General features: G+C 41.1%; 1 protein-coding gene across 2 annotated transcripts in view; it reads right to left on the reverse strand.

The window, feature by feature from the left end:
* The window catches only part of FZD3 (frizzled class receptor 3), a 54,200-nt gene that overhangs the window by 2,474 nt on the left and 37,130 nt on the right, over positions 1-14,596 (reverse strand). For both annotated transcript variants that reach the window (XM_075707070.1, XM_009483270.2), the window contains exon 4: positions 1,296-1,444. In XM_075707070.1, the coding sequence (XP_075563185.1) occupies positions 1,296-1,444 (149 nt within the window). The remainder of the gene's footprint in view (positions 1-1,295; positions 1,445-14,596) is intronic.

A 14,596-nucleotide genomic window follows, 5' to 3' on the forward strand; every position in this document is an offset into this window, starting at 1 on the left:
CCTCGACATTCCTTTTTTCTTTTTAATCTCTTTTTTTGTGGGGAGGCCTTTCCCTCCCCCCCGATTCTCTATATTATTCATCCATGTCCCGTTTCCTCTGCCTGGCTAGCTCCTCCTCTCATTTTTTGTGCTCACAGAGGATCACAGGCTGCCTAAGGAGGGAGGTTTGTATCGGCTCTGCCCCTTTACTGCTCAGTGAACGGGGCCAGCACAGGAACCTGGCTCCAGCCAGACGCCGCTGTGCGTGGGAGCTGCTCTGCTGCCCGGCTGCACCGGGAGAGAGGATGGCACTGCCGGAGCCACCCAGCTCTCCCAGAGATAGCACGTCCAAGATAAGACAGTCCTGTAAAACAGCTTCCTCTGCCTTCATTAACACTATTCCTGCCCTCTACCCACCAAACTAGTATGTCACCTCTATGTAAATCCTATCAAAATGTGCGTCCGTGTATTAAAATCATAGCAAGTTGTTGTTAACCCCGTGCAGATCTCAGTAGGTTATCTTTCAAATAAAGAAAAATTTAACTCCAACTCTGCAGAAGGTAATTTTACCTTAACCTCAGCAGAAGGCCAGTTCTGTTAAGGACGTACCAGTCAACGTCATGGAGTAGTCACTTAAAGGCTTGCTATAGTTGTGCATCTGCTTCAGGACATCTACTTACAAGACAGTATTTATGATTCTGGAAATAGCTGTTCATAGCTATTCCATAATCATAGAGATTGTCTCTTAAATTTCTGCCATACCGTACTCAAAATTAATTTCAATCTCACAGAAGCTGTAAGACATTCTTGTTGCCATCTTATCGAACTGTGCTTTGGCACTAATGCGTAAGGGAAGATTAAAAGCAGAGACAGTTGCCTCTAACCACAATCATGGTGAACAGAACTTCCATTTCATTTCAAGGTCTGATTCAGTTCACTAGATAAGCACCTTTACAAATAAAAACTTTCAATTCCACCTCTCAGTAAACGGCAAAGAAGTTGTAATATTCACCTGAAACCTAATTCTTGTTAAAAAATATTTTGAAAACAGATGGAGCAATGTAGACTTGATTCTAGGACCAAAGAATAATCATGGAAAAATAAGTGACAATTCCTCAGGTTTTTTTTTAGCTGTTACTTGTCTTGTCCTTCCTCGCTCCATTTTGGACAGCGAGAGATTTCTAAGCAAGCTGTCCCTGTCTGTTCCTGTCTTTGCCTCCATGAAAAACGAACCAAATACTCTTCCAGGACTACAAGGGAAGGGGAGATGATTTGCCAGTACTCAGCCAGTTTATCTGTGAGATATCAATACGCACTCTTTTTTCCTGCGGCCGTGGAAAAAGCTAGCCCACTCAAAACAGGTCTTTTTGCTTCCAACCCAGAAGACAGAGGGTATCCCAACGACCAAAGCCATGAGATATTTCATGAGAAAGAGAATCAAATCTGGACGACTCATCTGAGTGACCTAGAGAGAGAAAAAAAGAGAAAAGAAGATTATACAAACCAGCATAGTTCACTACTCCATTTATTAACTCATTTAAAATAACTGCCTCTGCCCGGAGCCAAAGTAAACATCAACAGGGTTCCTTTGTTTCGTGACTCTAGAGAGCACGACCGGGTGTGTTGTACAGCCCACTGTTGAGTAAAACAAAAGATTCAACTGCTGTGAGGTCCTGGCCTTTATTTGTATTTCTGGTCTTTTGTCTGTGCCCTGAATAACTGTGAAATATTTTCTAGTCTACAAATTATAAAGACTTGTTCCTTTGATGGGATTAACCTATATAAAACCAGGTGCTACATTTGCTGTTGGGAAAAACCCCAATGAAATACTTCATGGGATGTTCAATGCTGTGCTTTTTTCCTTAGCCTTCGGTGGAGGGCTGTACCCATCGTTTCCCTCCCTCAAGAACTCAAGGCATCGGCAAGGTATGACTACTTGATTCTTACTGACCCGGCAAAACTCCTGCCTCTCCCCAGTTATTCAACGGGATGAAGTGAACTTGAAAAAGCTCACCATATCTATTTTTGCAAACATTTTGATATGCAAAGGGTTTGTTTGGAAAAGGTGCAGAGAAGATGCAAGAAGATATTATTTCCAGGAAGGTCTGTAGGGTCGTTTTAAAACAAATAGGTATCCAGGGAGTCTTTTGATTCAATAACCCAACACTGAACCTTCAAGGACAGAGAACTTCATGTGGAAGCCTGAAAGATACCACCATCGTCTTACAAAACGGCTGTAGAGGAAAAGAACTAAGTTATTCTGATGTAATTAGGTCCTCTGTAAGCATTTGTGTGACACTGTCACTTACACTGCGACCATGGAAGGTGCTCTAGATCTCAAACATCCATTGGCCGTTAAATGACTTGGGGCATAGGCAGAGGTTCCCTGCTTTTTGTCACAACTGGGGGAGAGTTGGTCAGAAAACCTAAATGAGGGATCGGTCAAAAGACTCAACATAGTCAGCAACCAAGGAAGACAACAAAACTGCCCGCAGCAAGGCTGAGTCCGAAGGAATGGGTCTGCAAAACACCTTGAAAAATTTTATTATAACAGGGGATGAGGACTATGAACAGACACGGCACAATAGTGGAGAAGAGCAGGTAGTCCTGTAAGCAGAGAAAGAAAATGAAGGCAGCCAGGGACCGAGAGAGGATGCGCATGATAAGCAGATGATGTGAAAGGACGGGAGATGCAAAGGCAAGAGCAGAAGGCAGAGCAGAAGGGAGGGAAGGAGATCCCGGAGCGGGGGACTCCGTGGTAAGGATGGACAGGCCTTTAACCAGAGCAGAAGGGTCTTCTGCCTGAGAGGAGCACAGCTAAAAACAGCAGACGTGAGGCAGGAAAGGAACTTGACAGGTGAGGGGAAGACGTCAGTGCCTGTCTCATATTGTGACATGTGACAGTACAATGTTCCCACTACAATGGCTTCAGGATGTGCAACGCTAAGGCTGGGAAAGATGTTTAAACAAGTGGAAATTCAATTGATCTGTTAAATTCTCCTGATCCCGACAGAAATAAAACAGGCACCTAACAGGATAACAAAGATCCACAGATGGCTCAGGGATTAGCATGGCAGGAAGGTTCGGGGCTGTTTAATCATGGGGAGCTGCTCCTGAAATTAGGTCTCTTTCCAACAAGGAGTACTTGCAGCGACAGCTTTGAGACTGATGGTGATGCAGCTGATAAAAACCGCTATACTTAAGAAAGCGATCTGGGTATCTACCTGCCTGTTGGAAACAGAAGAAAAATATCAAAAAAAGCTGTTTCAAGTCAGGGGAACATTGCTCTGTAAGGTAAGAGTGAGACTGAAATACTTGGGACAGTTCTGGGAATTCAGTTGGAGTTCATCCTTCTGGAAAGCAGAGGGGTACAGGGAAGGGCTAGTAGGATGACAGGGAACAGCCAGCCTACCTTGCAAGAAGTTTGTCTGGCCTATAAAGACTCAAAATGAGAGAAAAATAATCGCTACAGAATATGAAATATCTAAACACCGAAATGGTAAAAACCCCACCTAGCAATATTTAAGCTAAGCAATAGGAAAAAAGTACGGCTGCATCAGCCACGAAGAAATGCCGTCCTTACAGGAGCAAGATTTTGGAATAGCTTTCAAACAGGAATGGTGGGGACGAGCATCTGCTAAGGTGGAGTGTTATCTTTTAAGGTTATCAGTTTACAAAAGACTTTATCGTTGACACTGACAGTCAGAGCTTCCCTCTGATCCTACGAGCCTATATTAATGTAGAAACATGTATACAATCTCCTAAACCAACATCAAGAACTATTTTTTTTCCCCCAAACTGAAAATCTGAATGCAGCGTAGTCACTGCGTCAAGATGATTTGCCAGAAGCAGGCTCACGCCCCATGACTTTCCAACCATATAACGCCGACAGGCAGCACAGCTTCTATATGGACCAGTGTGCAAATACAGCAATCATAGTTTTAATACTTTGTATTATTACACATTTTTGAATAATATCACTGTTGTAGGTGGAAAACGAGGAGAATTTAAGCGTCTTGCACAAAATCACACAGCACAACTGTGGCAGACTAGAACATGACCAGAATTCAGGACCATTGATTTTTGTCTTCAGGAACTACGCGCCCATTTTTCAATTACATGTAGAAACATAATGAGCATTATTATAAGATGTTTCTCAGAGTTCCGCTTCATATGAAGTCGGATCAAGGCTTTCCCCATGTCAGTTCTCTCCTCAGCCCTGCTTAGTATGCTTTTCATCAATCTATGCCCCAGGAAAAACACTGATCTTGAAGGTCTTTGACGACACTATGGGCCTTCCTAGGCTTGCATCCATTTAACCATGCAAGACGAGTCTGAAGGCTTTCTAGGTGGTTTTGTAGTCAACTTGTGAGATTCCACTCAAGGAAAAAAAAAACCAAAAAAAACCCCAGTAACAATTACCCAATAAAAAATGATCCAGCAGAATTAAGCTCTCAAAAATTAACCTTATTATCCCATTTCATAATGTGCAAATGTGGCATTAAGTGGAATAAATGGTGAAATTCATTGTTTCTTAATGAAGGTAATAGGTAAATTTTTATATTTACATATAATGCTTGTCCGCTGGGCCAAGTCTCCCCTGGCATAACTACTGGCCTGAAGGGAATTTAATTTTGATTCTTGCATTGAAAATAAAACAACACTTCTAGCGCTAAAGCTCTTTCTAGTGCTAAAACCCTCAGTTGCTCGCTGTACGACAAGACATCTTTATTTTATTAACTGAGCCATACTGCTTTATGTTAGAGGCAATAGAAATCAGGTGCTGTGATGTGTACTATTTCCCACACTGAATATATTACAAATCCCTGTTGCACTAAGTAAATTATAGTACTTCCATGAAGATATTATAGTAAATCACTCGATACCAAAACTTCTGGCTCAACATATTCATGCTGGGTGCTATAAATAATTCCAAGCAAATATTAAAATAAATTTAAACAACAAATACTTTCAGGTGAAAGGAAGAACATCCTGCTCTTTGGCAAAGCAAGTTATTAAACACCACTACATGCATTTCTTGAAAATAAGCTTCTTCGCACAAAGCAAGCAATTCAAGTAGTAACACATATGAGACTCACTGATCATTAATACTGAAGTGACTGCACCTGTTTTAAACAACATGTATCCATGGATTATAAGACGTTTATAATAATTAACACAGGAAAAATAAAACTTGAAATTATTATGCCAGGCTTATAAAACTAAAAATACCAGGTGTTTAAACCCAAAGCCTCTGAGCCCATTTCCCAGAAGCATGGCACTCGTAACTCCAAGCCCAAAACGCTGCCATTTTCTTTCATTAGGACAGAGACCAGGTTGCACAGTTTTTCAAAGCAGTAAAACTATGCAAAAGTTCACTCGTGTTCACCCTCAGAACTTAAATCCAGGAGATTTTCACTTTTGCTATGCTGCACAGCTATGTAGGAAGAGTAAAAAATACAACTTGGAACAGCGAAGTACTGCAGACTTTAACATGGGTAGATATATTCACAATATGAATACGAAATTATAATTTGACCTGGAATATCCAAACTTCACACACCACTTTACTCAAATGCAAAACATTTTCCAAAAGCATCTGCTAATGCGATCTGCTTGGCTACACAACCACAACATTGATAGTTCTAGAAATAAGGGTCCTTATTTATAGCAAATCCCCACTGACAGCGAGTATAATGGCGAAACTGTTTCAGTAGCACTTCTGCTATTTTAAAACTTTTTTTATATACCCTCAGCTTCCAAAGCTCAGCTTGCCTATTAATATTTATGCCTGCTGCTGAGAAAATCCAGGTAACTGAGACTGAGGAAGTATGGATCGGCCGAAGCATCAATGCCAGCAATTCCAGCACTACGAAATCACTTGCTCTTCTTTTTCTCGATGAATTTGTTGTGCAGGATCCAAACTCTTCCAGAAGTATCCAACTCTAACACACGAAACCTCAACAATTTTCTGAGGGATTACTTAGATAAAAAGCTGCAGCTGCAAAGCTGTCCACACTTCTAAAATAATCAGCATCTTAATTTTTACAATTTGTCTCAGTTGAATGACTAAAAGAGGAGACAACGCTTCACTAGATTCCAGACTTCCGTAAAACCCTGTGACTTCTGCATGTGTAACCACCTGTGAAGACAACAGTGAAAACTGGACAAGATCCCCAATTTCTCTTTATCTTCTTGGAGAAAGATGATGATGCAGGGAATGTATAATGCGGTCCTAGATGCTGTAGAAGACCCTCCTCCCATGCCTGCAGAGATTATAATTTTCTCCTCTTCTCCAGCCCATTAGCTCAGCTTTGATTGATTCTTTGCAGAAAGCCTTTTGCAAATTTGAGGCAAGAGAAGTGTCACCTAAATTTGGGGTATAATAGAAATGAAGAAAAATGGGCAGACGACTGATTAATCGACAAATGAGACACTCGGGTCTCTGATGCCATCCATACTTATGTAATAAGGTCACTTGATGCACCTTCCATCTGTGTTTTTAAAAATTCAGAATATAAGCAAATATGATTGAGCTTAAACAAGTGCAAACTTCTTCAAAGCACTAATTGGGTCTATGCACATCCTTAAAAGCGAGGGCATTGGGAAATCTCTGAAGAAACAGTACGTATTTATTGTTCTTTTTAACAGAAATATTTCAACTTCAAGTGAAAAACGGTGGCAATTTTAAAAGCACTAAAACTGAAGTGTGGTGGAATATACAATTTGGAAATTGATAGATGGTAGGAACACGAAGACAAGTTTTTCTTTTAAAATTGTATTCTTGGAGAAAATCTCTCTCCAGTAAGAAGTTTGAATGAAAATGTGGCAGCTCTTTTACTAGAGCAACAACAAAATAGGTAAACTTACACCATTGATACTGTTTGCTACAAATATCGAAGTTTATTTAAGAAACATCCCTGACAGCTAAACTACTGGCATAACAGAGGGCGAACACTGTTTCAGCTACAAAATAACAGCTCTCAAATGCTATTACTTTTTTGGCACAGATGGAGAAGCATGAATCCCATTAGAAGAGCGATCCCTTTAATATTAGAGATCGAGTTCCACTGCAGATGCAGCCAACGAGGAAAAAAAACCTCTTAAAACTAATACTACAGTTTAGGCCTGCTACACTCACGTTCTTAGCGATAACTGTGAACATCTACCAAGTAATTTAATTCAGCCATTTCTTCTGTTTCCCACTTGGCACCGTTGCCATACCCTTCTTTACGTCTGTTAACCTCAGCGTTCCCCTCATTATCACATATCAAAGGCTTTCAAAAGACCTCTTATATATCGGCGAGCCACCGACTCAAATCTCGAGACACTGCAGATCTCCTCTGGGCCTTAAAAAACTGTGAAAATACCTTTCTTCCTAGATAAAAGCCTGTCTTACAAGCACGCTGGTCTGCTCTGAACATCAGGAGCTGCCTTTCCATGAGGGCAGACGGTGTCAAGGAAACGGAGACCAGAAGGCAGCCAAGTGGCGATGTCCTTCAAGATGAGAACCTCTCCTAGAGGAAAGGTAATACTGGTGGTGATTCTCCATTTTCCTTCACACCCGATCGCTTTCCTGGAGATGCTAGAGGGGCTCGTGCACTCTCGCAACATGAGAACTCGGCAATTTAGCAAAGTTGGCGCGAATCAGTTAGCATCGCTCTTGAGTGACAGCCTGTTCACTGCACATTGAGTTGGACCCGCTGCAAAGGCGGCCACCTATCAAGATGTGATTGGAAAGCTTTGACAGGCTTCATACAGGCACCCGTGTGAACACTACCTTGCACGGATCTAAGTCCCTGAACTGAATTTGTCTTGCTGTGCAGCTCTAGGCCTTCAGAGGCATTCAGCTAACACAAAAAAATAGCCAACAAGATGTAGATGCAGAGGTTTGGGTTGTGTGCTCTACACTCCACTCTACTCTGTTCAGACACGTCTCGCAAGCAGCACGGGCACTGATGTTTCACCTCGCGAAGACCAACAAACAAGTTCCGTCAGATACAAAGATTCCATATGCGATAGCGAGATTTCTGCAACCCATTTGTTTCCTCCCATCTGCTGGGTTGGCGTAGCAGCTGGGTCGGTGCAGATCAGCAAACAGAAATGTACTTTCCTCGATGAATACAGAAAGACGTTCGTTTGAATGCATTGTTCCCCTGCTGAAACGCACAGTGGCAGGTGTTCAGAAAGGAGGTTAAAAACATCAATTTCAGCATTCCTCCAGGGAAAACCCAACGCTTCTTTGTAGGCACATTGTTAATTTAAGATGCGTATATAACTAATTTCTGAATATTTTCCCCTTCTGCCCCTCAACGATCAATCACGGTTGCTTTTTAGTGACAGAGACCGGTGGCCTCTTCCACTAAAATGTATGAAATCGCAAATTAATGAGCTTGCTGCATATGTGAAGTGAAAGCACAAACACAACACCTGTCCCCCTCCTTTGGGGCACAGTTCCACAATAACGCTGATCATTTGATATTTCCCTAAGGATAAAAAGCAATGAAATTCAAATTAACCCATCCTTTTGTTGAAAATGGGAGAAGTGGGGAAAAGACCAAAGGGAATCTGATCCAAGAGTCTCGCTTTCATAACCATTTCCATCACTGTCATTGCTTTGAGACTTAGAATATTATATTCACACTGCTCATTTCCCGGTAAAATGTAGTAGTGCTTGTCACTGTAAAATAAAATTATTTTTCCAAGTTACTAAATTCTTGCAACTTGCCTGTTTTACTGTTATCCAACAAGCAAATCCATGCCACCATTCTGGCTAGTAGGCAGCACAAGCTGAAGACTTGAGGAACTAAAAGCACCTGAAAAAAAGGTAACGACTGCCTTGATTTAGCCCTCATTTAAGAGCTAATGACAAAGCCAATACATACTTCAGGAGCTTTGGAATAGCTCAAGTCTGTCTGAAACAGTCTCAACAGGATCAGGAGACTTCCCTGCATCCAAAGGGAACAAAAGGAAACTTTTCTGGCTGTAAATACCAAAAGCCACATGGCTCACAAGATATCCAGACTATTCCAAGCAGAATAAATCGGATCATTCAGACCGGGGGATTTCTGAAGGCGCAGCCCTGCGCTATCATGTGAGAACACGGATGCTCTTTGTTTCTTGCTCTCAGTTGCACTCCCCTCAGCTGCAGGAGCATGAAAGCACCGTGCATTAACTTTGCCCATTGGCTCACATTAAAACAATTAAATTGTTAGAACAATTATGAAAAAGCATTACTAACTATTCTCCAGACTTACTTAATAACCACCCAGAGTGGAAATTAAAGCAAAGTGATCAGCCTATGCAAGACTTGGGCCAGTAACAGATAGCTTCGAAACCTAACCCAAGCTAAAAAGAAATAAATAAGACACCATAATAAAAGCTTATAAAATTACCATCTTAATGGGACACGGGGTATTCTGGAGACAACTTATTCACCACAGAAGCTAAGTGTTAGCCCAGGCACTGCAGATCCATCTCAACATGGCAAACTCATCTGCGATACATTTTTTGCAAGAATTTAATCTGTATAAGTGCCTAAAAAATACATCCTTCCAAAAACTGCCTCTACAGAACATTTAAAATGCAACGAACTATATTTTAGAAGAATTTCTCTGGAGTTTCTCTGGCATGCTATGGGAAAGAAATACAGGGGAAAGAAATGATTCAGTTCATGGAAGAACTGCACAGGTTTTCACCAGAAGTCATCCCTTGTCTGCATTGTGCCAGGGGAACACACTGGAGTCTAATCATCTACTGGAAAAATAGCCGGAATAAAGAATAACAGAGCAGAGAGTGGCCTCTCACAAGGTAACGCTGCAGGGTTTTCCTCATCTATCTCCTTCTTGAAAAGGGATCCCAGAGGACAACTAAAAGCATCCTGACTCGTGACTGGAGTCTAATAACTCGCCTCCAACGCTTTTTCCCTGCGGGCCCTGCAGTTAGTCACGGTGTCAGGAACCAGCAATCATCAAGAAGTTTGATGCTAACTGCTCTTGCGTTCACAGGACGGGCACGCGGAAGACTACAGCTTCAGTGATCATCTTGCAGGGATCTCGCAACAATCTTGGGGCAGGTTGATTCTGCAGCTTCAGGAGACTACTTCTGGGAGAACGCCCTGTTTATCAAGGGAAAGCTGAATCTCAGTGAAGCTGTCAGGATCTCTGGTAGCTTGCGGCTTTATCTTGAAATGGAAGACAGCATTCAATCACGGCAACTAATTCTTTAAGTGCTAGCCGTGGTTTGTAATTAGAGAGATTGCCCAAGCACCTGCCTTCTCTTTTACCATTAGGAGGAACTGGTATCATGAGTCTCTTAGCACTAATGCCGGGCATTAAGCATGGGAAAAGCAAATCTACTTGAGGGTACTACCCATGAAAGACTTGGACCTCTCTTTCCTTTTCCCACGGACATGTACAAGCTGAAGTGGGGTGTCCTCTGCAGAGGCAAAAGAGCAAAGTCCCCACCCGCCACACAGTTTTTTTCCCCAGCACAGCTTATCTTTCCTCTCGTCACTGGAATAAAAGCATCACATCACAATTCTTGAACGTATTCCTCACTTTGGGCCAGTTCAGCCCTCTCCTGGATACTCCCTTTTGGATGAGCTGTAGCTGTCTGACATAACAGGTCCAAGGACCCAGAAACTCTTTTCTCCCTTACAGACCTGTGGCTAACACATGGATTAAAATGACAAAGTACTATTTCAAGTCAAGGCATGACTCACCCAAAGGTGTCTAACACAAAAGATGAAACAAACCCCACCTATGATTTCTCATACTTCAATCCCAATGCTCACCCAAAAAAAAGTCATGTGGTTGTCCTTACCCCCATAATGGAACCAGATGGCGTTACTGCAGTAGTCTCGCTTCGAGCAAGTAGGGATTGCGGTTGGCATGGGCTAAAATGGGTCAATAAACTTACAGCTGAAACCAACTTTTATCACCGAATGCTTCTTTACTGGCACCCACAACACACTGCTTGATATACCTATCTTTCACAGAGATTAAGACAAGATTGAAGAGACACCTACCTGAATTACTGGCAAATCAGTCAAATTAGGGATACTGAGGGGTCGCTGCAGTAGGTTGCATTTGGCAGGTTTGTTCTATGGCCAGAGAGGCTGGAAGCTCCCTGCTGCCATTCAGTAAAAATAGCACTTTTTTTTCTTCAGATATTAGCACTTCATTGGGAATTAAACAATAAGTCAGGGGAAAAAAATATGCTAATGAATCAGAAAACCTGATTTCTGTCAACCCTGCTGCTAAAATATACTTGGCCTAAAATCTTTGCAGCCTTAATATCTGTTTTGGCAATAGATATTCTTTCTTGAATTTATTAAATTCTTGCAAGGCAAAATTTAGCAAGCTTACTACGACCCAGGCTTCGAATATATCTCCATTAATAAACTCCCACTACTTGAATGAAGACACTTGGCATTAAGAACACAGAACAAAAGAAACATCCTTGGTCAGGTCAAGTCTTCCACTGTTGCAGCCAGCGATGGCACACAAGCCTATTCACACAAGCTTTATCTTGAAATCATGAGCTCCCCCCCTCAATTCATCAAGTAATTCTCTAATTTCCAATTGAAGTTTATTCACGGCCACGTTATCACTCTGCCAGCACGGCATTTGACTTCAACAGCTCTTTTTCAATGTCCTTTATGAATTTCTAAAATGGCAACTGCATCCCTTCTTCTTCGGCAAGGCTACGTACACTCTTACACCCTCCTCCTCCAAAGACAAGCTCTAACAGAACCTTCTTCCTGGCACCTTTTCATTACATTTCATTTATTTTTGTTTTCTTCTTACAGGCTTTTTTGATCCAACACAATGCAGTCAGTCACATAATGCCATACAGAAAAAAACAGTTGCACATGAGACTATATTTGTTCCAATAATGGTTCAGAATGAGTAATTGCCACACTGTGAAATTGCTGGAGATGAAGTCATAAGAAACAGATTAGTGTAATTTTGTAAAGATGCAAATAATAGTCAAACCATAGCTTAAAGCAAAAGTACAGAACTTGGGGGAGAAGAAACAAATAGCTATTTTAGCAAACACGGTATTTATAAAATATTTCTTGTTCTCCACAGACAGAAATACTACATTCAGTAGTCTAAAGGCCTTCTTTTTCAAGTTATAGTGTGAATGGAATAATATTAATGATCATTTACATTATTTGATTTTAAACAATCAGTTCAACTGAATCTTTGAAAAATAATTTAGTGTCAGGGTTATTACATCAATTGAGAACATTTTACAACATAATACTGAATACTGTAATACTGTAAGGGTGATTGAACAGTGGAACAGCTTGCCAAGAGAGGTTGTGAAGTTCCCATCCATGGAGATACTCAAAATTCGGCGGGACACGGCTGTGAGCCATCTGCTCTAGGTGACCCCACTTTGAGCAGGGGCTTGCCTAGATGATCTCCACAGGCCCCTTCCACCCTCAGCTATTCTCAGATAAATACAAGAGTATAACATACTTAAATATAATAACAAGAGTTATTAATGCCCTATTTCTACTTAAACTCCTCTCAGTTCTCTCTGAAAGAACAGCTTCAGGGCTAGAGATGAAAGTATTTTCACATATTAAAGTTGAGCTCTTAAACCTATACAATAATACATTTTTAGAAAGACAAGTCCCAAACTTCAAACACGAGGAGTAACATAGTCTGGTCAAAGCATTGTAACTCTGATCTGTGAATGTTCTACCTCCTGGAAGATGACACAGCTTATCAGTTTTGATATTGCTTATCAGTTTTGATACTCATCAGTTTATGATACTACTTCTCAGTTTTGTGTGCATACTTTGACTCTTTCATGGTGAAAACAAGAAATAGGCACTGGGCTTAGTTTTTTTGAGCATAACAGATATTTTAACATAATTCAGCATTAAAGATCATAGAATCATAGAATCATCGAATCGTTTAGGTTGGAAAAGACCTTTAAGATCATCCACTCCAACCATTAACCTAACATTATCAAGTCCACCACTAAACCAGTTCAGCGGAGAGTAGCCATTTCATGTTTCCTGGCTTGGCGGCTGGATTATTTATAATGAAAGTAAAAACTAGGAATCATCAAGATTGGAAAGGACCTCTAAGATCATCATTCCAATCATCAACCCAACACCACCATGCCCACTAAACCATGTCCCCAAGTGCCACATCTACCCATTTTTTTAACACCTCCAGGGATGGGGACTCCCCCACCTCTCTGGGCAGCCTGTTCCAATGCTTGACTGCCCTTTCTGTGAAGAAGTTTTTCCTAATATCCAGTGTAAACATCCCCTGGTGCAGCTTGAGCCCATTCCCTCTCATCCTATCACTAACTACATGGGAGAAGAGACCAACCCCCACCTCCCTGCCCCCTCCTGTCAGGCAGCTGCAGAGCGATCAGGTCTCCCCTCAGCCTCCTCTTCTCCAGACTAGACAACCCCAGTTCCCTCAGCCACTCCTCATAAGACCTGTGCTCCAGATAAGACCTGTGCTCCAGGTCATATAGAACGACTTCAGAAACTCTATTAATACGAAAAAAACCATAAACAAAACACAAGTAAATATATATCCATATGACTAAGAATAAAGACTACTAATGGAAAACATGTGAATAACCCAGCTCTTTAGATAACTCAAATATAGTCTTTTTTGTATAAGAAGATTCTTATTTATACCAAAAAAAAAAGTATTTTTATGTTCCTCAATTGAATTTTGAAGCTGCACCTGATTCTTGAGTGGGCTCAGCTCATGTGGAAAGCAAACCTTCATACTCGTTGAAAAGAGATACTGTACTCTTTGTCTGCATTTAGTTTTCTAGGAAACAGAATAATTCTGCGTTAAGAAAAAATAACTGATAGAAGGATGACGCCAGGGAGCATTGTTTGTTCATACGAATAACATAAAAGAAAAATCAAACTTGAAATGTGCAAGTATCTGTTACATTTTCATGCTATACAGCCCAGCCATGTCTAAGCTAAGCGGCTGTTTACCACGATCAAGGCACACACAGAACACGTCCCAGAGATCTGGACCAGTCTTATATGAATTTAGTTCATACATCTCACTGTATTCCATCACTAGAGTAGATCTATTGTTTTTAAGTATAATCTTTACTTAATAATACTAATAATTTCAGGTCTAGAAACAAATTGTTTTAACGGAGAGAGTAAACGTCTTTCCATATTTGCGTATTTACAGACTGTATTCTGAACTGCTTTATGTTGCACCACCACGCAAACCTCTCAAAACACTCACCGCAGGAGCTGGTTGCCCATGTTACGCCCCGTGGCATTATAGATATGGTGACTGCAATCCCGATTTCCTGAAATGCTGAAGTTTTCAGAAGAAAATCTATTGTCGGCAGTATAACTGTCTGAGCTACTTAGTCCTCAGACCAATGAGGTTCAAATACAAGTACCCTTCCAGGACTGAAGTTTTAAAAATTTATTGAAAATCATGATGATACTCTTGAATCACTAGGAATAAATGCACAACAGTGCAGCATCCCCAAAATTTATTGTACCTTGTGTTTCGGTCCTGACAGGAGAAGTCATTCAATAGTCAAGGAACGCTACAGAGAGCACAACAAAAGCCATCGTACTGAAATTCAC

The sequence above is a fragment of the Pelecanus crispus genome, chromosome 3, assembly GCF_030463565.1.
Source record: "Pelecanus crispus isolate bPelCri1 chromosome 3, bPelCri1.pri, whole genome shotgun sequence".
Taxonomy (NCBI): domain Eukaryota; kingdom Metazoa; phylum Chordata; class Aves; order Pelecaniformes; family Pelecanidae; genus Pelecanus; species Pelecanus crispus.